The 23563-nt window shown below is 52.9% G+C and overlaps 1 protein-coding gene across 2 annotated transcripts in view; it reads right to left on the reverse strand.

The window, feature by feature from the left end:
* The window catches only part of ca10a (carbonic anhydrase Xa), a 410115-nt gene that overhangs the window by 59509 nt on the left and 327043 nt on the right, over positions 1–23563 (reverse strand). For both annotated transcript variants that reach the window (XM_070858252.1, XM_070858251.1), the window contains exon 4: positions 172–357. In XM_070858252.1, the coding sequence (XP_070714353.1) occupies positions 172–357 (186 nt within the window). The remainder of the gene's footprint in view (positions 1–171; positions 358–23563) is intronic.

Consider the following 23563-nt stretch of genomic DNA (forward strand, 5'->3'; position numbering starts at 1 on the left):
ACATTAAATGCGCTGCTGTATATCCGCGAGTTGTTGATGGTTATGAGCCAGTCCTTTGTGTGTGTTTCAGTCTGTTTGTGGACACTGCCCGATCCACGGGTCAGCGACTGAGATAGGTGCCATTCCTTACCTTCCCTCCTGCTGCCAGTCTCGCACTGCACCGACACTCACCTCCCCAGAAAAGGCCTGTCCGTTTAATAGATGTTCCGATCCTTGGCTGTCCTCGCTGCCAAAGTGTAACCGGATCTCTTCCAAGCGGTAACTGTAGGTCATTGGGCCGCCGGAGACATTCACCAGATGCTCCTTGTCCAGCCGCAGCGAGACATGCCGCCCCGTGTTGTACATCGTCCCACTGACCTGGGGTCAAACACAGAGAAAATGTCAGCATGCGGTCAGCGCGAGCCACAAGACATCACTTCATGTCATCGAGCCCGACCCAGGGATCAGCTGCGGATCAGTGGCTCCCACGCTCGTCTCTGGGGTCAGAATGTTACGGGTTCCAGTCCCACTCCAGCGATCTGAGCACAAAATCTAAGCTGTCACTCCCAGTGCAGTGCTGACGGAGCGCCGCACTGTCGGAGGGGCAGTGCTGAGGGAGCGCCGCACTGTCGGAGGGGCAGTGCTGACGGAGTGCCGCACTGTCGGAGGGGCAGTACTGAGGGAGTGCCGCACTGTCGGAGGGGCAGTACTGAGGCAGTGCCACACTGTCGGAGGGGCAGTGCTGAGGGAGTGCTGCACTGTCGGAGGGACAGTACTGAGGGAGCGCCGCACTGTCAGAGGGGCAGTACTGAGGGAGCGCCGCACTGTCGGAGGGGCAGTGCTGAGGGAGTGCTGCACTGTCGGAGGGGCTTTTCTGAGGCAGTGCCACACTGTCGGAGGGGCAGTGCTGAAGGAGTGCTGCACTGTCGGAGGGACAGTACTGAGGGAGCGCCGCACTGTCGGAGGGGCAGTGCTGAGGGAGTGCTGCACTGTCGGAGGGGCAGTACTGAGGGAGCGCCGCACTGTCGGAGGGGAAGTACTGAGGGAGCGCCGCACTGTCGGAGGGGCAGTGCTGAGGGAGCGCCGCACTGTCGGAGGGGAAGTACTGAGGGAGCGCCGCACTGTTGGAGGGGAAGTACTGAGGGAGCGCCGCACTGTCGGAGGGGCAGTGCTGAGGGAGTGCTGCACTGTCGGAGGGGCAGTACTGAGGGAGCGCCGCACTGTCGGAGGGGAAGTACTGAGGGAGCGCCGCACTGTCGGAGGGGAAGTACTGAGGGAGCGCCGCACTGTTGGAGGGGAAGTACTGAGGGAGTGCCGCACTGTCGGAGGGGCAGTACTGAGGGAGTGCTGCACTGTCGGAGGGGCAGTACTGAGGGAGTGCCGCACTGTCGGAGGGGCAGTACTGAGGGAGTGCCGCACTGTCGGAGGGGCAGCACTGAGGGAGCGCCGCACTGTCGGAGGGGCAGCACTGAGGGAGTGCCGCACTGTCGGAGGGGCAGCACTGAGGGAGCGCCGCACTGTCGGAGGGGCAGTACTGAGGGAGTGCCGCACTGTCGGAGGGGCAGTACTGAGGGAGTGCCGCACTGTCGGAGGGGCAGTACTGAGGGAGTGCCGCACTGTCGGAGGGGCAGTACTGAGGGAGTGCCGCACTGTCGGAGGGGTAGCACTGAGGGAGTGCCGCACTGTCGGAGGGGCAGCACTGAGGGAGCGCCGCACTGTCGGAGGGGTAGCACTGAGGGAGCGCCGCACTGTCGGAGGGGCAGTACTGAGGGAGTGCCGCACTGTCGGAGGTACATTCTTCCAGATGGGATGTTAAATTGAAACCCCGACTGCTTTCCCAGGTAGAGCTAAAAGATCCCATGGCACTATTTTGAAGAAGAGCAGGAGAGTTCTCTGTGGTGTCTTGGGGCCAATATTTATCCCTTACTCAATACCTAAAACTGATGATCTGGTCATTATCTCATTGCCGTTTGTGGGAGCTTGCTGTGTGCAAATTGGCTGCTGCGTTTCCTCCATTACAACAGTGACTACACGTCACAAAGTACGTCATTGGCTGCAAACGCTTTGGGATGTGAAAGGCGCTATAGAAATGCATGTCTTTCTTTTGCTAAAACTGTCTTTAGTGACAAGGTAGTGTTTTGGTCAGGAACCCAGTTGCCCATCTCGTCGCCCCTTTAAAACTCCCTGCCGGTTCCTGACTGCGACCCTTGAACTAATGGTCCTTAACCCCCACTCCCCTCTCCTAACAGGAATCCATCCAGTCCTTTCATAAACCCTGCCTTTGTTCCCTGACCCTCCCCTGCCCGTTTCCTGTCCCACAATCCTGTCCCAACTTTCACCCAACCAAACTCACCCAAATTTCCTTTTCTTCGTCTGACACCTTTATCTTTAAAATGAGTCCCTCAGTCCTGGAACCGCGCACTTCCACAGCAGCAAGCTCCTCCATCCAAATCCCCCTCACCCTCCAAAACTTTAAAGACCGTTATGTCTGTAGTGCACTTATGAATGAGTCCACGAGGCAATGTGTTGTACTCAAACTGTAGTGACCTTGGTCCTTTACCCGTAACTCCAGAGTGAGACAGCCGCACGGTGGCTGCCCTTTTGTCCAGCCCCTGCCACCAGGGCAGGAAACCCCGGCCTCCACCAGTTGCACCCTCTAGTGGTGCCAGCATAGTATATACACAGTGTAAACCTTATTGATAGTACATCAGGTAACAAGTCTCCATCTTATGCAGCTATACAGTGACTACACAGAGAGTATATCTATGGTCTGCATATATAACAAAGACCTTTAACTAGTTCCTCCCTCCGTTCCCCCAGACTGTTCAATCCCAGGGGGGGGGACCAGCTTTTCACACTCTGCACTGCAATTTCAGGAATCAGCCCATCTCCCTCCTCTGGGCAACCGCGGGTAATTCCACAACCTGATCTGATCCACTTCCCACAGGCATGGAATTCAGTAAATGACCAGATAATCTGTTTTAGTCATGTTGATTGAAGGATAAATATTGGCCAGGACACATATTGGGCAAATGGGTTCCTGCCCAAAACACTACCTTGTCACTAAAGACAGTTTTAACAAAAGAAAGACATGCATTTATATAACGCCTTTCACATCCCAAAGCGTTCACAGCCAATGACGTACTTTGTGACGTGTAGTCACTGTTGTAATGTCGGAAATGCAGCAGCCAATTTGTGCACAGCAAGCTCCCACAAACAGCAATGAGATAACGACCAGATCATCAGTTTTAGGTATTGAGTAAGGGATAAATATTGGCCCCAAGGCACCACAGAGAACTCTCCTGCTCTTCTTCGAAATAGTGCCGTGGGATCTTTCACATGCAGCACAACAGATTGATGGTTTAACGTCTCATTGGAAAGATGGCCCCTCTGACAGTGCGGCACCCCCTCAGCCCTATCAGCCCAGATTATGTTCTGAGGTCCAACAGTGGGGCACCACTCCATGTCGTTTACTGCTGAGTCAAGCTGACACTTGGCAGTGACCTTTGCTTTACTGAACAGCGATTTGGACACAGCTACAAGTCATCGGACATAACACGCTGTGCATTAACGTGACTGTCCTTGAAGTAGTGACTTGTTGCGAGCAATGCCAATGGAGGTTGCTGGTAATACAACCCCCACCACTTCAAACGGCCATGTTTAAACTCGTGCAATCACTTAAATTGGCTAAAAAGGGCAAACAATGATCTATTTGCATTAAAGTCCATGTGAAGGTTGCGCTGTGTTTTCCGGGGCAGGACCAGCGAGCTCACTCACCAACTCACACCCCGTTACACCGCACCGAATGGCAGAACAAACCCGAGCAAATCATAACAGGAAACACTCAGAGGGTAAAGTTGTTGTTGTGACCCAATTGCCTTTAGCACCTCGTGTGCTTAAACCCCGTGTACACGGACTGGGGCTGCACCTTGGCCCAGCACTGACTACAGCATCTCACTCCGGAGCGATCCACTGGATTCCTGTTAAACCCTGGTGTGGCGCTCCGATTAACTCCCAGCTACACCCTGCGGCGTTAACTGCACAGACCCTCGCCTGGGCAGCAGAATAATACAGCGAGCGTTGACATGGTCTGGTTCTGCGACGCAGACACAGCAACGCATCATCGGTCCACACTAGCAGCATCGCCACCGGAGGTCCCCGAGTGGGGTACAGGCTCGGGCCTGGGACTTGGTCAGTGTCACCTGTGGGCGAAATTCTCACACGTCCTCAGCATGAAAAGTGTCAAAATCGGTTGCTCGGGAACTGCAACCAATCAAAACACAAGCGGTATTTCATTCCCTGTATGTGAGCACATCAGACCGTTGAAAATTTAAAGTTTAATTTGTTTAAATTGTCGGCTTTAGTGTCCCTTTAATCAGGGGGCATTTGATTTACAATAGTTGTGAGCACATCAGTGCTGACATTGGGTCCCACGTCCTTTTAGTGACCAAATTAATTTCCCAACAACTCCTAAATATCACATCTATAACACAATATATTCATTTTTAAAAATTCATTCTCAGCCTTGAGAAGGTGGTGGTGAGCCGCCTTCTTGAACCGCTGCAGTCCGTGTGGTGAAGGTGCTCCCACAGTGCTGTTAGGGAGGGAGTTCCAGGATTGTGACCCAGCGACGATGAAGGAACGGCCGATATATTTCCAAGTCAGGATGGTGTGTGACTGGGAGGGGAACGTGGAGGTGGTGGTGTTCCCATGCACCTGTTGCCTGAAACACCTTTAACAAGTACCCCCACCCTCCCCAGCCCACCCACTCCATCCTCCCACTCTCCAGACTGTTAAATCCCAGGGTCGACCATATTGCCTTCACCATAACTTTCAAAGCTTTTTCCGTTATATTTTCCCCACTGACACCGAGAGCTGTAAAGGCCCTTTGCACCTTTAGTGCCTCCCGTCCTCGGTCCCGCCTCCTGTCCCCGGACCCGCCCTCGGCTCCGCCTCCCGCCCTCGGCTCCGCCTCCCGCCCTCGGTCCCGCCTCCTGTCCCCGGCCCCGCCCTTGGCTCCGCGACCTGCCCTCGGCTCCGCCTCCCGCCCTCGGCTCCGCCTCCCAGCCTCGGCCCCGCCTCTCATCTCCCGCCCTCGGCCCCGCCTCCTGCCCTCGGCCCCGCCTCTCGTCTCCCGCCCTCGGCCCCGCCTCCTGCCCTCGGCCCCGCCTCTCGTCTCCCGCCCTCGACTGGTGACCTGCACCACGAGACAGTCCAATTCCCCGCCGCTGATATAACAGCTCTTTCTCTGGGAACGATACCCGCACTCCAAGGGTTAAGTTACGAGGAGAGGTTACACAAACTGGGGTTGTATTCCCTGGAATTTAGAAGGTTAAGGGGCGATCTGATCGGAGTTTTCAGGATATGAAGGGGAACAGAGAGGGTAGACAGAGAGAGACTATTCCCGCTGGTTGGGGAGTCTGGGGCTCGGGGCACAGTCTAAACATTAGAGCCAGACCTTTCAGGAGTGAAATTAGGAAACACTTCGACACACACAGGGCGGGAGAGGTTTGGAACTCTCTTCCGCAAATGGCAAGTGATGCTCGATCAATAGTTAATTTTAAATCTGAGATTGACAGCTTTTTGTTAACCAAAGATCTGAAGGAATGTGGGCCAAAGGCGGGTATGTGGAGTTAGGGTGAAGATTAGCTGTGACCTCATTGAATGGCGGAGCAGGCTCGAGGGGCTGGATGACCTCCTCCTGTTCCTGTGTTCACAGTCACTGCGGCAGCTCTTCTGCTTCTGTGCCTGACCTGCCTGTCCAATCAATAAAACCGTATGTCGGTAAAACCGTATAGTTAGTGCCTGTTGTGGGGGAGAGGAAGGGGGGATGGGAGGAGGCTCGTGTGGAACATAAACACTAACGGAATGGCCTGATACCTCGCGGTAAAACTCGATGTAATTCTCAGTCACTCCACAGGAAGGCGCTGTAACCACTGAGGCGGGGACGTCTGTAATTCATGCTTGTTCCAGAGGTGGCGCTGTACCCGCTCGCTGTCTCGAGCAACAAACCCAGCACAGGAGTCGGCCATTCGGCCCCTCGAGCCTGCTCGGTCAGCCAATAGGTTCATGGCTGATCTTCCACCTCAACTCCACCTTCCTGCACTGTCCCCATATCCCTTGGTTCCCCTAGAATCCAAAAATATCATAGAAACATAGAAACATAGAAAATAGGTGCAGGAGTAGGCCATTCGGCCCTTCTAGCCTGCACCGCCATTCAATGAGTTCATGGCTGAACATGCAACTTCAGTACCCCATTCCTGCTTTCTCGCCATACCCCTTGATCCCCCTAGTAGTAAGGACTTCATCTAACTCCCTTTTGAATATATTTAGTGAATTGGCCTCAACTACTTTCTGTGGTAGAGAATTCCACAGGTTCACCACTCTCTGGGTGAAGAAGTTTCTCCTCATCTCGGTCCTAAATGGCTTACCCCTTATCCTTAGACTGTGACCCCTGGTTCTGGACTTCCCCAACATTGGGAACATTCTTCCTGCATCTAACCTGTCTAAACCCGTCAGAAATTTAAACGTTTCTATGAGGTCCCCTCTCATTCTTCTGAACTCCAGTGAATACAAGCCCAGTAGATCCAATCTTTCTTGATAGGTCAGTCCCACCATCCCGGGAATCAGTCTGGTGAATCTTCGCTGCACTCCCTCAATAGCAAGAATTTCCTTCCTCAAGTTAGGAGACCAAAACTGTACACAATACTTCAGGTGTGGCCTCACCAATGCCCTGTACAACTGTAGCAACACCTCCCTGCCCCTGTACTCAAATCCCCTCGCTATGAAGGCCAACATGCCATTTGCTTTCTTAACCGCCTGCTGTACCTGCATGCCAACCTTCAATGACTGATGTACCATGACACCCAGGTCTCGTTGTACCTCCCCTTTTCCTAATCTGTCACCATTCAGATAATAGTCTGTCTCTCTGTTTTTACCACCAAAGTGGATAACCTCACATTTATCCACATTATACTTCATCTGCCATGCATTTGCCCACTCACCTAACCTATCCAAGTCATTCTGCAGCCTCATAGCATCCTCCTCGCAGCTCACACTGCCACCCAACTTAGTGTCATCCGCAAATTTGGAGATACTACATTTAATCCCCTCGTCTAAATCATTAATGTACAATGTAAACAGCTGGGGCCCTAGCACAGAACCTTGCGGTACCCCACTAGTCACTGCCTGCCATTCTGAAAAGTACCCATTTATTCCTACTCTTTGCTTCCTGTCTGACAACCAGTTCTCAATCCACGTCAGCACACTATCCCCAATCCCATGTGCTTTAACTTTGCACATTAATCTCTTGTGTGGGACCTTGTCGAAAGCCTTCTGAAAGTCCAAATACACCACATCAACATGCTCTCCCTTGTCCACTCTGCTGGAAACATCCTCAAAAAATTCCAGATTTGTCAAGCATGATTTCCCTTTCACAAATCCATGCTGACTTGGACCTATCATGTCACCTCTTTCCAAATGCGCTGCTATGACATCCTTAATAATTGATTCCATCATTTTACCCACTATCGATGTCAGGCTGACAGGTCTATAATTCCCTGTTTCCTCTCTCCCTCTTTTTTTAAAAAGTGGGGTTACATTGGCTACCCTCCACTCCATAGGAACTGATCCAGAGTCGATGGAATGTTGGAAAATGACTGTCAATGCATCCGCTATTTCCAAGGCCACCTCCTTAAGTACTCTGGGATGCAGTCCATCAGGCCCTGGGGATTTATCGGCCTTCAATCCCATCAATTTCCCCAACACAATTTCCCGACTAATAAAGATTTCCCTCAGTTCCTCCTCCTTACCAGACCCTCTGATCCCTTTTATATCCGGAAGGTTGTTTGTGTCCTCCTTAGTGAATACTGAACCAAAGTACTTGTTCAATTGGTCTGCCATTTCTTTGTTCCCCGTTATGACTTCCCCTGATTCTGACTGCAGGGGACCTACGTTTGTCTTTACTAACCTTTTTCTCTTTACATACCTATAGAAACTTTTGCAATCCGCCTTAATGTTCCCGGCAAGCTTCTTCTCGTACTCCATTTTCCCTGCCCTAATCAAACCCTTTGTCCTCCTCTGCTGAGTTCTAAATTTCTCCCAGTCCCTGGGTTCGCTGCTATTTCTGGCCAATTTGTATGCCACTTCCTTGGCTTTAATGCTATCCCTGATTTCCCTTGATAGACACGGTTGAGCCACCTTCCCTTTTTTATTTTTACGCCAGACAGGAATGTACAATTGTTGTAGTTCATCCATGCGGTCTCTAAATGTCTGCCATTGCCCATCCACAGTCAACCCCTTAAGTATCATTCGCCAATCTATCCTAGCCAATTCACGCCTCATACCTTCAAAGTTACCCTTCTTTAAGTTCTGGACCATGGTCTCTGAATTAACTGTTTCATTCTCCATCCTCATGCAGAATTCCACCATATTATGGTCACTCTTCCCCAAGAGGCCTCGCACAATGAGATTGCTAATTAATCCTCTCTCATTACACAACACCCAGTCTAAGATGGCCTCCCCCCTAGTTGGTTCCTCGACATATTAGTCTCGAAAACCATCCCTTATGCACTCCAGGAAATCCTCCTCCACCGTTTTGCTTCCAGTTTGGTTAACCCAATCTATGTGCATATTAAAGTCACCCATTATAACTGCTGCACCTTTATTGCATGCACCCCTAATTTCCTGTTTGATGCCCTCCCCAACATCACTACTACTGTTTGGAGGTCTGTACACAACTCCCACTAATGTTTTTTGCCCTTTGGTGTTCTGCAGCTCTACCCATATAGATTCCACATCATCCAAGCTAATGTCTTTCCTAACTATTGCATTAATCTCCTCTTTAACCAGCAATCTCCTCTTTAACCAGCAATGCTAGCCCACCTCCTTTTCCTTTTATTCTATCCTTCCTGAATGTTGAATACCCCTGGATGTTGAGTTCCCAGCCCTGATCATCCTGAAGCCACATCTCCGTAATCCCAATCACATCATATTTGTTAACATCTATTTGCACAGTTAATTCATCCACCTTATTGCGGATACTCCTCGATCTTAGCTTTGACTGTACTCAGAGACTGTGAAGAGAAGAAGATTAGTGAAGACAAACGCAGGCCCCTTGCAGTCAGATTCAGGTGAATTTATAATGGGGAACAAAGAAATGGCAGACCAATTGAACAAATACTTTGGTTCTGTCTTCACGAAGGAAGACACAAATAATCTTCTGGAAATACTAGGGGACCGAGGGTCTAGCGAGAAGGAGGAATTGAAGGAAATCCTTATTAGTCAGGAAATTGTGTTAGGGAAATTGATGGGATTGAAGGCCGATAAATCCCCGAGGCCTGATAGTGTGCATCCCAGAGTACTTAAGGAAGTGGCCCTAGAAATAGTAGATGCATTGGTGATCATTTTCCAATATTCTATAGACTCTGGTTCAGTTCCTAGGGACTGGAGGGTAGCTAATGTAACACCACTTTTTTAAAAAAGGAGGGAGAGAGAAAACAGGGAATTATAGACCGGTTAGCCTGACATCAGTAGTGGGGAAAATGTTGGAATCAATTATTAAGGATGAAATAGCAGCGCATTTGGAAAGCAGTGATAGGATTGGTCCAAGTCAGCATGGATTTATGAAAGGGAAATCATGCTTGACAAATCTGGAATTTTTTGAGGATGTAACTAGTAGGGTAAAGGGAGTTAGATGTGGCCCTTACGGCTAAAGGGATCAAGGGGTATGGAGAGAAGGCAGGAATCGGCTACTGAGGGAATGATCAGCCATGATCTTATTGAATGGTGGTGCAGGCTTGAAGGGCCAAATGGCCTACTCCTGCACCCACTTTCTATGTTTCTATTCACAGCCCTCTGGGGCAGAGAATTCCAAAGATTCACCACCCTCTGAGTGAAGAAATTCCTCCTCATCTCTGTCTTAAAAGGCTGGCCCCTTACCCTGAGACTCTGACCCCTGGTTCTAGACTCTCCAGCCCGGGGGAAACATCCTCTCAGCATCTACCCTGTCAATCCCCCTCAGAATCTTGTGTTTCAATGAGATCACTTCTCATTTTTCTAAACTCCAGAGAGTATCAGCCCAATCTACTCAATCTCTCCTCCTAGGACAATCCCCCCATCCCAGGAATCAGTCTGGTGAACCTTCATTGTACCATCTCTAAGCCAAGTATATCCTTCCTTAAATACGGAGACCAAAACTGTGCGCAGTACTCCAGGTGTGGCCTCACCAGGGCCCTGTAGAGTTGTAGCAGGACTTCGATACCACAGAATGATGCAGCACAGGAGGTGGCCATTTGGCCCATCGTGTCTGTGCCAGCTCTTTAAGGAGCAATGCAATCAGTCCCACTCCCCGGCCCTTTTCCCACTGTAGTACATAAGAAATAGGAGCAGGAGTCGGCCACCTGGCCCCTCGAGCCTGCTCCGCCATTCAATAAGATCATGGCTGATCTGATCATGGGCTCAGCTCCACTTCCCTGCCCGCTCCCCATAATCCTTTACTCCCTTATCGCTCAAAAATCTGTCCATCTCCGCCTTAAATATATTCAATGACCCAGCCTCCACAGCTCTCTGGGGCAGAGAATTCCACAGATTCACAACCGTCAGAGAGAAGAAATTCCTCCTCAGCTCAGTTTTAAATGGGCGGCCCCTTATTCTGAGACTATGTCCCCTAGTTTTAGTTTCCCCTATGAGTGGAAACATCCTCTCTGCATCCACCTTGTCGAGCCCCCTCATTATCTTGTACGTTTCGATAAGATCACCTCTCATTCTTCTGAACTCCACTGAGTATAGGCCCAACCTACTCAAGCTATCTTCATAAGTCAACCCCCTCATCTCCGGAATCAACCTAGTGAACCTTCTCTGAACAGCCTCCAATGCAGGTATATCCTTCCTAAACATGTAGTGTATTTGCTTCATGGGTTCTTTGCTGAAGAATTGAGAGCTACACATTTGCCAGCACACGTTAAAACAATCCAGGCCCAAGCATCTCCCACCCTTCAACATGGAGTTCGGGACTTTCACTGAAACACCCAGTGGACTCCTCCCTTTGTGGTGCAGCGCGGGTCATCCTCGGCACCAGGGAGCGCCTGACAAGAGACACACTTGCTGTGAAGATGCAACTGGTTTATGAGCAAAGGTTTAACCATCAAACTGAAGCCCGGCCCGTTCATCCACCAGCTTGTCACCGGGTGGCAGTGATGGAAAGGATTCGATTCCCAGTGGCATCGCCTCTCCGCTGCATCAGCTCAACGTTCTCATAAAGGCAACGCAAGAAAAGGAGAAACCATCTTCAAAAAGGCAAAATGGGATGAAAGGAAGCAATAGTGTTGGAGGTGGGATTGTAGCAGCCCGTCACTGCTCCACTGAAATCACTCACTGACAGGCATCAGCGTCAATGCGGGAATGCTGTAGAAGGTTCCAGAATAAAAGCTGGAAGGATACGTTGTGTAGCTCGGTGTCGCTGTCTCTCATCACACTGACTTAAAATCAAATTGGACGGGGGACTCAGACGACCAAAGCACTGAGCCTCACTGCCTGCCACTGTAAATATTTTATAGCGACTTAGAAAGCTTCAGCAGAATACAGATCGACACGATTAAATATGGAAGGGGTGTGTGGCGAGAGGCAGCTGCACGAAGGTTCCCAGACTGAGACACAGCAGACCCCTCTCACGTTCCATGGGATTGTGACAGATCACAGACTCGTGACTCCCCTCCCCCAGGCTGGGCCGCACCGTGTGGGAACTCACTGACCAGGCTGTCCCCGAGCCCAGCTCCTGGCTCCACACCCTCCCCATCAACAGGCCGATCGCCTTCCACCTCCGTAACATCGCCCGTCTCCACCCCCTGCCTCAGCTCATCCGCTGCAGAAGCCCTCATCCGTGCCTTTGTTACCTCTAGACTTGACCATTCCAACGCATTCCTGGCTGGCCTCCCACATTCTACCCGACATAAACTAGCGGTGACCCAAAACTCGGCTGCCCCGTGTCCTAACTCGCACCGAGTCCAGTTCACCCATCGCCCCCTGTGCTCGCTGCCCCGTGTCCTAACTCGCACCGAGTCCCGTTCACCCATCACCCCCTGTGCTTGCTGCCCCGTGTCCTAACTCGCACCGAGTCCAGTTCACCCATCGCCCCCTGTGCTCGCTGCCCCGTGTCCTAACTCGCACCGAGTCCAGTTCACCCATCGCCCCCTGTGCTCGCTGCCCCGTGTCCTAACTCGCACCGAGTCCAGTTCACCCATCGCCCCCTGTGCTCGCTGCCCCGTGTCCTAACTCGCACCGAGTCCAGTTCACCCATCACCCCCTGTGCTCGCTGCCCCGTGTCCTAACTCACACCGAGTCCAGTTCACCCATCGCCCCCTGTGCTCGCTGACCTACATTGGCTCCTGGTTAAGCAACGCCTCGATTTTAAAAATCTTTCTGTTCAAACCCTCCATGGCCCTCGCCCCTCCCTATCTCTGTAATCTCCTCCAGCCCCACAACCCCCCGAGATCTCTGCGCTCCTCCAATTCTGGCCTCTTGAGCATCCCTGATTATATTCGCTCCACCATTGGTGGCCGTGCCTTCAGCTGCCTGGGCCCCAAGCTCTGGAATTCCCTCCCTAAACCTCTCTGCCTCTCTCTGCTCCTTTAAAATGATCCCTCAGTACTGCCCCTCTGACAGTGCGGCACTCCCTCAGTACTGTCCCTCCGACAGTGCGGCGCTCCCTCAGTACTGCCCCTCCGACAGTGCGGCGCTCCCTCAGTACTGCCCCTCCGACAGTGCGGCGCTCCCTCAGTACTACCCCTCCGACAGTGCGGCTCTCCCTCAGTACTGCCCCTCCGACAGTGCGACACTCCCTCAGTACTGTCCCTCCGACAGTGCGGCGCTCCCTCAGTACTGCCCCTGCGACAGTGCGGCACTCCCTCAGTACTGCCCCTCCGACAGTGCAGCGCTCCCTCAGTACTGCCCCTCCGACAGTGCGGCACTCCCTCAGTACTGCCCCTGCGACAGTGCGACACTCCCTCAGTACTGCCCCTCCGACAGTGCGGCACTCCCTCAGCACTGTGCTGGGAGTGTCAGCCTGGATTTTGTGCTGAAGTCCCTGGAGTGGGACTTGAACCCACGACCTTCTGACTCAGAGGCGAGTGTGCTGCCCATTGAGCCACGGCTGGCAGTGTGTGGTGCGAAGGGGAGGGGCGGTGGGGCTGGGACTGATCGGAAAGGGCTGTGCTTGTTGGATATCCAGACATTTACCTTAATTCACATTTTGTTTTGCAGGCAGCTGACATGACTGGTGCAGCAGACTTCACCCAATGAAAGCACTGAGGGAGAGCGTGCAGAGCAAGGGGGAGGGGGCAGAAGGCAGGAGCAGGGAACTGGGAGCTTTCAAGGTGGAGTGAGAGGGAGGCAGGGGAACATGATCCAGAGGGTCAGGCCGAGCCAGCTGTCGACCCAACTGTTGCATCCGCCATTGGGATTGATCGCGTCTAGTCTCCGACTCACAGCCCGTCTGCGAGAGACATTACACTGCCGCGTCTCCTGAGGCAGCGAAGGGCGAATGTCCAACATAGTACAGCCCTCTCCCACGGGAAGGATGGGAATTTTGATGGACCAACAATAACCAGCTACTTCCGTGGGCCTTCTGTTGGATATGAAGCAGTGAACTACACAGAATGTACGACCCAGTGGGCCCACCTCTCCGTGCCGGGTCTATGCTCCACACCAGCCCCCTCCCACCCCTCTCCATCTCCCCCCATCACCATATCCTTCTATTCCCTTCTCCCCCATGTGTTTATCCAGCCTCCCCTTAAATACATCGATACTATTCCCCTCAACCCCTCCCTGTGACAGCGAGTTCCACATTCTCACCGCTCTCTGGGTAAAGAGGTTTCTCCTGAATTCCCCATTGGGTTTATCAGTGACTGTCTGATATTGATGGCCCGAGTTCTGGTCTCCCCAACAAGTGCAGACACTTTCTCTGAGCCGACCCTATCAAACCCTTTCATAATCTTAAACACCTCGATCAGCTCACCCCTCAGCCTTCTCTGTTCGAGAGTAAAGCGCCCCGGTCTGTTGTCTCTCCTGGCAGGGGCAGGATGTCGTGGTGATTATGTTAGACCCGAGTTCAAATCCCACCACACCAGCTGGGGAATTTAAATTCAGTTAATTAAATAAATCTGGAATATAAAGCCAGTGTCAGTGATGAAACTACTGGATAGTCGCAAAAACCCATCGGGTTCACCAATGTCCACGAGGGAGGGGAATCTGCCACTCTTAGCCAGTCTGGCTGATATGTGACTCCAGACCCACAGCGATGTGGCTGACTATTCTCTGCCCCCCTGGAGTGGCCCAGCGAGACACTCGAGGGTGACCAATACTGGCCAGCAACGCCCACGGGCCGTCAATGAGTAAAATGTAAAACCTCTCCGCTCCAGGGTCATCCTGGGGAATGTTTTACTTACAGATTCTGCTGTGGAATACGCAGCGCATTGTGCAGTGTCGGGGTGCTGTGTAATACGCAGCACATTGTGCAGTGTCTGGGTGCTGTGTAATACGCAGCACATTGTGCAGTGTCTGGGTGCTGTGTAATACGCAGCATATTGTGCAGTGTCTGGGTGCTGTGTAATACGCAGTACATTGTGCAGTGTCTGGGTGCTGTGTAATACGCAGCACATTGTGCAGTGTCTGGGTGCTGTGTAATACGCAGTACATTGTGCAGTGTCTGGGTGCTGTGTAATACGCAGCACATTGTGCAGTGTCGGGGTGTTGTGTAATACGCAGCACATTGTGCAGTGTCGGGGTGCTGTGTAATACGCAGTACATTGTGCAGTGTCGGGGTGTTGTGTAATACGCAGCACATTGTGCAGTGTCGGGGTGCTGTGTAATACGCAGCACATTGTGCAGTGTCTGGGTGTTGTGTAATACGCAGCACATTGTGCAGTGTCGGGGTGCTGTGTAATACGCAGCACATTGTGCAGTGTCGGGGTGCTGTGTAATACGCAGTACATTGTGCAGTGTCTAGGTGCTGTGTAATACGCAGTACATTGTGCAGTGTCTGGGTGTTGTGTAATACGCAGTACATTGTGCAGTGTCTGGGTGCTGTGTAATACGCAGCACATTGTGCAGTGTCTGGGTGCTGTGTAATACGCAGCAGAGGAGAGAGAGTGTTGCACGCACGTTGCTGGCAATGGATGAGAAAAACATTCTTCTTTCAAAGAATGAAAGCCTTTGTGCGAGCACTTCTAAAACCCTAATTAATCTGAAGTCTGTCGATGACTTGATTCTCCCGTTTAATTGCCTTAACTTTCATTTCCATTGAGGTGAAGAATATTTCCACGTGAAACACGTTATGTAAGGCACTGAGGGGTCCCTCTCCACCCTCCCCAGCCTGTGTCCATTTCTCCATACCTGATTGCTGGCTGTTCGACTGTGGCAGGAAACCCACTCCCCATTTTCACCCAAAGTCCACCCAGAAACAAAGACGTGCATTTATATAGCGCCTTTCACCACCTCAGGACGTCCCAAAGCATTTTACAGCTAATGAAGTACTTTTGGAGTGCAGTCACTGTTGTATTGTGGGAAACGCAGCAGCCAATTTGTGCACAGCAAGCTCCCACACACAGCAATGTGATAATGGCCAGGTAATCTGTTTTAGTGATGTTGGTTGAGGGATAAATATTGGTCCAGGACACTGGGGAGAACTCCCCTGCTCTTCTTCGAAATAGTGCCCTGGGATCTTTTACATCCACCCGAGAGAGCAGACGGGGCCTCGCTTTAATGTCTCATCTGAAAGATGGCACTCCCTCAGTACTGCCCCTCCGACAGTATGGCACTCCCTCAGTAATGCCCCTCCGGCAGTGTGGCACTCCCTCAGTACTGCCCCTCCGACAGTGCGGCACTCCCTCAGTAATGCCCCTCCGGCAGTGTGGCACTCCCTCAGTACTGCCGCTCCGACAGTGCAGCGCTCCCTCAGTACTGCCCCTCCAACAGTGCAGCACTCCCTCAGTACTGCACTGGGAGTGACAGCCTGGATTTTTGTGCTCGAGTCTCTGGACTGGGACTTGAACCCACGACGTTCTGACTGAGAGACGAGAGGGTGCTGCTCCCTGAGCCACATTGAAAGGCAGTGCCGGAGGGAACCTTGCACCTTGGAGTGTTGGAAGCATTTGCGAGATGAGAAGGAGTGTGTGGTACACAGACCAGTGTTTCCCCGGATTGTCTCAACAGCCGGTCCAACACTGTCACAGCACAGTCAGCACCGAGCATCTTTTATCTCCCACTGCCTTCCGCTTCATTTCGTATGCAGCACAGAGATGCCTGTGATGTACTTTTTAACACAGTTTAACAATGTGCTCCTATCCCCATAGTTACCAAAAACCTGACTGCTTGCATCAAACCAGCAACGTGATTCCGTGCTCCACATTCCAACTCCACGGTGAAGATTGGGCAACAGCCAATGTCCCAAACACTTCCAGAGCACGGAATCAACTAAGATGCCACATAATATTAAATGTTTCAAAACATTAGTGTCTCTCAGTCTTTCCTCAGGAAGATACGTGACAGAGTAAAGCTCCCTCTACACTGTCCATCAAACGCTCCCAGGACAGGTACAGCACGGGTTAGATACAAAGTAAAGCTCCCTCTACACTGTCCCATCAAACACCCCCAGGGCAGGTACAGGGGGTTAGATACAGAGTAAAGCTCCCTCTACACTGTCCCATCAAACACTCCCAGGGCAGGTACAGCACGGGGTTAGATACAAAGTAAAGCTCCCTCTACACTGTCCCATCAAACACTCCCAGGGCAGGTACAGCACGGGTTAGATACAAAGTAAAGCTCCCTCTACACTGTCCCATCAAACACTCCCAGGGTAGGTACAGGGGGTTAGATACAGAGTAAAGCTCCCTCTACACTGTCCCATCAAACACTCCCAGGGCAGGTACAGGGGGTTAGATACAGAGTAAAGCTCCCTCTACACTGTCCCATCAAACACTCCCAGGGCAGGTACAGGGGGTTAGATACAGAGTAAAGCTCCCTCTACACTGTCCCATCAAACACTCCCAGGGCAGGTACAGCACGGGTTGGATCGGGTCTGCCCCCCCTCAGTGTAGGTGGGATTGGGACGCTGGACCCCGCAGTAATAGCCCGATATCCTGCCCGCTGCACTGTCAGAGCTCCTGTAAAACTCTGGGCCTGGTGACTGTTGAAACCGGCCCTGGTGATTCGGGGAATTGCTGGCCAGGTATTTCTGTAAAGCACCAGGGATGGAGTGTTGAGGGAAAGTGTAAATGTTATAGATCCAGCGACAGTTCACATTACTGCCAGATTGAAATGGACGTTGCATTGTGGAACGAGGCAGGTCCGTGATCGCTGGGTACTGACAGTGCCACTGGGTCCCAGAAACTTCACATATATCCCACAGGCAATGGCACCTCACCCCCACCTCCGCAACTGATTGGCAGGTTTATATTTCACTTTGAAATATTCCAATTTCAGTTTGCTGTTTCTATGATCTGCCGATCGCCAGACATTGCTTTGTTGCCGTGGAGATGGTTCAGCTCGCTGCGGCCTGGGTTGTGTGGATCAGCCATGGAGAGGGGCCAGGTATCGGCCGACCAAGAGCTACCCAGCCGAATCCCACTTTCCAGATCTAGGTCCATAGCCCTGTAGGTTACGGCACTTCAAGAACTGTTTAAAAGGGGTGAGGGTTTCTGCCTCTACCACCCTTTCAGGCCGTGAGTTCCAGACCCCCACCACCCTCTGGGTGAAGACATTTCCCCTCAAATCCCCTCTAAACCTCCCCCCAATTACTTTCAATCTCTGCCCCCTGGTTATTGACCCTTCTGCTAAGGGAAACAGGTCCTTCCTATCCACTCTATCTCGGCCCCTCCTAATTTTATACACCTCAATAAGGTCTCCCCTCAGCCTCCTCTGTTCCAGCCCCAGCCGATCCAATAAAAATAAAAATGCATTTTGGAAGTAAATGATGGAACAGCTGAATCGACATATCAGATCATGAAAAGAAAGCAGGGTTTCATCAACTTGCACCTCTGCTCATCTATTGGGGGCGGGGGGGGGGGCAATGGGGGGCAAGGAGGGTGGGGGCGGGGGCAAGGGGGGTGGGGGGGGCAGACAATATAGAATCTGCCTGGTCAGTCACCTCCCACAATAGCCTAATTGTCCCACACTGTCCCAGACTGAACGCGGCCAAACTGGTCCCAAGATCAGATCCTGTGCACAAACTGGCTGCATGTGTGACCTACATTACAACAGTGGCTTCAGACCCATTGGCTGCAAAGCACTCTGGGACATGCGGAGCTCGTAGAAGGCGGCTATAAAAATGCAACTCTATCTTACGGTGACAGAATTATGTAAAAATGAAAAGCGGAGCATTGCCAAAGGTCGTCGTGACCAGTGTAACTGAGAAGCATTGCGAAGAACCATTCATCTATTTTTACCTTGCACTTGCTCTCTGTAACCTTTTTGTTTAATCAAATATTTATCCGGCTACCTGGTGCGACTGGGAACTGAGCGATTCTCTCTGCTGATTCATCTCTCCGCACTTTTACATTAGAAATTCTAGATGCTGCTTTCACAGGGTGAGAATTTTATTGCCGCAGCAATGGGACTCCAGGCACGCACTGTCTGACCCAACTTCACTCAACAGCTGGGCATGATCGGGTCAGAACAGCCACCATTGCAGTGAATGGCGGAGCGGGCTCGAGGGGCCGAATGGCCGACTCCTGTTCCTATTTCTCAATGTTCTTATGCTTCCAACACAGTCTCTGTTTTACAGAAACTGTGCCCTCTGCGACACGTGCTGGCCCCCATTACACTCGGCTCCCCCTCACAGTCACCGGCTCCCTGGTCTCATGCTGCCCCACCTGACCATTGGCCGGTGACGCAACCCGCTGAGTTTCACCAGACTCATCAACCGTGAGAGGCATCGAGCCCACGCTTGATTCTGTCCTCGTCCAAACTCCCCCCCCCCCCCCGCCACACACACCTGCACCTTTCAGCACTGGGCGTTGGACAGCGATCGGGGATCCAGCTCTGACGCCACTCCCCCCACCCCATACTGCCTCCCCCCCCCACCCCGTACCGAACCCCCACCCCCACCCCGTACCGCCCCCCACCCCCCTGCACCCCCCCATCGCAAACGGCACAGGAGCAGCCATTTCTAAATTGTTGCGGATGGGAAAGAAAGACTTGCATTTATATAGCGACTTTCACCACCTCAGGACGTCCCAAAGCGCTTTACAGCCAATGAAGTACTTTTGGAGTGTAGTCACTGTTGTAATGTGGGAAACACGGCAGCCAATTTGCACACAGCAAGCTCCCACACACAGCAATGTGATAATGGCCAGATAATCTGTTGTTAGTGATGTTGGTTCAGGGTTAAATATTGACTAGGACACCGGGGATAACTCTCCTGCTCCTTTTCGAATTAGTGCTCCAGGTTCTTGTACATTCGCCTGAGAGTTTAACATCTCATCCGAAAGACGACACCTCCGACAGTGCGACGCTCCCTCAGTGCTGCCCCTCCGACAGTGCGACGCTCCCTCAGTACTGCCCCTCTGACAGTGTGGCGCTCCCTCAGTGCTGCCCTTCCGACAGTGCGGCACTCCCTCAGTACTGCCCCTCCAACAGTGCGGCGCTCCCTCAGCACTGCCCCTCCGACAGTGCGGCGCTCCCTCAGTACTGCCCCTCCGATAGTGCAGCACTCCCTCAGTACTGCCCCTCCGACACTGCGGCACTCCCTCAGTACTGCCCCTCCGACAGTGCGGCGCTCCCTCAGTACTGCCCCTCCGACAGTGCGGCGCTCCCTCAGTACTGCCCCTCCGACAGTGCGGCGCTCCCTCAGTACTGCCCCTCCGACACTGAGGCGCTCCCTCAGTACTGCCCCTCCGACAGTGCGGCACTCCCTCAGAACTGCCCCTCCGACAGTGCGGTGCTCCGTTGGTCCATTGGGATTGTGCAGAGTGGGGGGAGGGGTTTGGTCCATGGAAGAACGGTATAATGGGAGTGACAGGATGGTTTGGATCACGTAAGTCTCTTTCACGAACCTGTGACAGTGACTTTCTGGCAGAGACTGGGCTGCAATCTCACAATATTTGCTGGCAGGTATAATTCCAGAGGGAGAATGAATATGTGTGTGTGTGTCTGTAATTTTACACAGAAGGAAGCAAGATTACTGTCATTATCCCAGACTGATCGGGTCCACAGAGAAACAGAAATATTTGTTTGCCATGAACCAGTACACAGTTCACACTGTGATTCATGAATAGAAAGAAAGAGATACTGCATTTACAAAGTATTCTCCAGCTTATAACAGCAATGGGATAAGCAACCAGATCATTTGTTTTCTAGTGATGTTGGTTGGGAAATAAATGTTGGTCCAGCACACCGGGGAGAAGGTGGTGAGACAGCTTGTCAAATCGCTGTGGTGCAGGATACTGCTTTGTAGCGGTCATTCCAGGGGCAGTTAAAGAGTTACCCACATTGCTGTGGGTCTGGAGTCACACATCGGTCAGACCGGGTATGGGCGGCAGATTTCCCTCCCTGAAGGCCATCAGTGAACCCGATGGGTTTTTACGACAATCATGCTCACCATTATTGACACTGGCTTTTTATTGCAGACTTAATTAATTTGCTGAATTTAAATCACTACGCGACGTTGCCATCTGTGGGATTGTTTGATAAGAATGGATTGAGGGAGTGACAGAGGCACAGGTAGGTGAGGAGATATAATCCCAGCAAAGGAGATGGTCATTGCTTTACTTTTGACGTGTGATTGGCCCTCTGTCCCACACGGCAACCAGTTACCAACAACCTGTCGGGGAACGTTTCCCTGCATCAGACAGAAACCTCCCCCTCCCCCTCCATCTCCCCCTCCCCTTCCCCCTCCACCTCCCCCTCCCCCTCCATCTCTCCCTCCCCCTCCCCCTCAATCTCCCCCTTCCCTCCCCATTTATCTCCCCCTCCACCTCCCCCTCCCCCTCCATCTCCCCTCCCCCTCAATCGCCCCCTCCCCTCCACATCTATTTCCCCCTCCACCTCCCCTCCCCCTCCATCTCCCCCTCCCCTTCCCCCTCCATCTCCCCCTCCACCTCCCCCTCCCCCTCCATCTCCCCCTCCCCCTCCATCTCTCCCTCCCCCTCCATCTCCCCCTCCCCCTCCATCTCTCCCTCCCCCTCCATCTCTCCCTCCCCCTCCCCCTCCATCTCCCCCTCCCCCTCCATCTTTCCCTCCCCCTCCATCTCTCCCTCCCCCTCCCCCTCAATCTCCTCCTCCCCTTCCCCCTCCATCTCCCCCTCCACCTCCCCCTCCCCCTCCATCTCCCCCTCCCCCTCCATCTCTCCCTCCCCCTCCATCTCCCCTCCCCCCTCCACCTCCCCCTCCATCTCTCCCTCCCCCTCCATCTCCCCCTCCCCCTCCATCTCTCCCTCCCCCTCCATCGCTCCCTCCCCCTCCCCCTCCATCTCCCCCTCCCCCTCCATCTTTCCCTCCCCCTCCATCTCTACCTCCCCCTCCCCCTCCATCTCCCCCTCCCCTTCCCCCTCCATCTCCCCCTCCACCTCCCCATCCCCCTCCATCTCCCCCTCCCCCTCCATCTCCCCCTCCCCTTCCCCCTCCACCTCCCCCTCCCCCTCCATCTCCCCCTCCCCCTCCATCTCTCCCTCCCCCTCCATCTCTCCCTCCCCCTCCCCCTCCCCCTCCCCCTCCATCTTTCCCTCCCCCTCCATCTCTCCCTCCCCCTCCCCCTCAATCTCCCCCTCCCCTCCCCATCTATCTCCCCACCCACCTCCCCCCCCTCCATCTCCCCCTCCCCCTCCATCTCCCACTTCCCCTTCCATCTCCCCTCCACCTCCCCCTCCCCCTCCATCTCTCCCTCCCCTCCTCCCCCTCCATCTCTCCCTCCCCTCCCCATCTATCTCCCCCTCTCCCTCCATCTCCCCCTCCCCCTCCCCCTCCATCTCCCCCTCCATCTCCATCTCCCCCTCCATCTCCATCTCCACCTCCCCCTCCCCTCCTCCCCCTCCATCTCTGGGTTTGGGAGGGGCTGGGTTTGGGAGGTGCTGGGTTTGGGAGGGGGAGGGGCTGGGTTGGGGGAGGGGAGGGGAGGGCCTGGGTTGGGGGAGGAGCTGGGCTGGGGAGGGGGAGGGGCTGGGTTGGGTTGTGCCTGGGATGGTTCTGTGCTGGGCCTTTTCCTGATGTCACTGACATTTGACCTGAGCACTTTCAGCATCTTGCCGATTGTGGGGCTTGTCACAGGGAGAGGCTGAGCCCAGTCGATCCCCTCCAAACTGCTCTCCTATTGGCTTGCAGTGGTTGTGTGACCCCTGGCTCCGGGTCACACAACCATTCCCACATCCAATTTGCCTTTAACCACGACACGTGCAGCACTACACAGGGAGAGCAGTAACTGGGGAGGTCCCAGTCATTGTTTCCCTGTCACTGATGTGTCTGAACAATCTTTTATTTCTGAATAAACACCTTTAGATAGGGTCTGGAATAAACAGCGTGTTAGAGAATCACAGAATGAGAAGAATAAGAACAGAAGAAATAGGAACAGGAGTAGGCCACCTGGCCCCTCGAGCCTGCTCCCGCCATTTAATAAGATCATGGCTGATCTGATCATGGACTCAGCTTCACTTCCCCTCCCCATAACCCTTTACTCCCTTATCGCTCAAAAATCTGTCTATCTCCACCTTAAATATATTCAATGACCCAGTCTCCACAGCTCTCTGGGGCAGAGAATTCCACAGATTTACAACCCTCTGAGAGAAGAAATTCCTCCTCAACTCAGTTTTAAATGGGTGACCCCTTATTCTGAGACTATGCCCCCTAGTTCTAGATTTCCCCATGAGGGGAAACATCCTCTCTGCATCTACCCTGTCAAGCCGCCTCAGAGTCTTATATGTCTCAATAAGATCACCTCTCATTCTTCTGAACTCCAATGAGTACAGGCCCAACCTGCTCAACCTTTCTTCAAAGTCAACCTCCTCATCTCTGGAATTAATCTAGTGAACCTTCTCTGAACAGCCTCCAATGCAAGTATATCCTTCCTTAAATACGGAGACCAAAACTGTACGCAGTACTCCAGGTGTGGCCTCACCAATACCCTGTGCAGTTGTAGCAAGACTTCACTCTTATCTCCCTTGCAATAAAGGCCAAGGTACCATTTGCCTTCCTAATTGCTTGCTGTACCTTACGAGACTCCCAAAGCAAGCGCTCTACTCGGAACTCCTTCACGGCAAACGAGCCAAAGGTGGGCAGCGGAAACGTTACAAGGACACCCTCAAAGCCTCCCCGATAAAGTGCAACATCCCCACCGACACCTGGGAGTCCCTGGCCAAAGGCTGTCGTAAGTAGAGGAAGTGCATCCGGGAGGGCGCTGAGCACCTCGAGTCTCGTCGCCGAGAGCATGCAGAAACCAAGCGCAGGCAGCAGAAGGAGCGTGCGGCAAACCAGTCCCACCCTCCCCTTCCCTCAACCACTGTCTGTCCACCTGTGACAGGGGACTGAGGTTCTCGTATTGGACTGTTCCAGCCACCTAAGGACTCACTTTAAGAGTGGAAGCAAGTCTTCTCAATTCCGAGGG

The sequence above is a fragment of the Pristiophorus japonicus genome, chromosome 16 (assembly GCF_044704955.1).
Source record: "Pristiophorus japonicus isolate sPriJap1 chromosome 16, sPriJap1.hap1, whole genome shotgun sequence".
Lineage (NCBI taxonomy): Eukaryota > Metazoa > Chordata > Chondrichthyes > Pristiophoridae > Pristiophorus > Pristiophorus japonicus.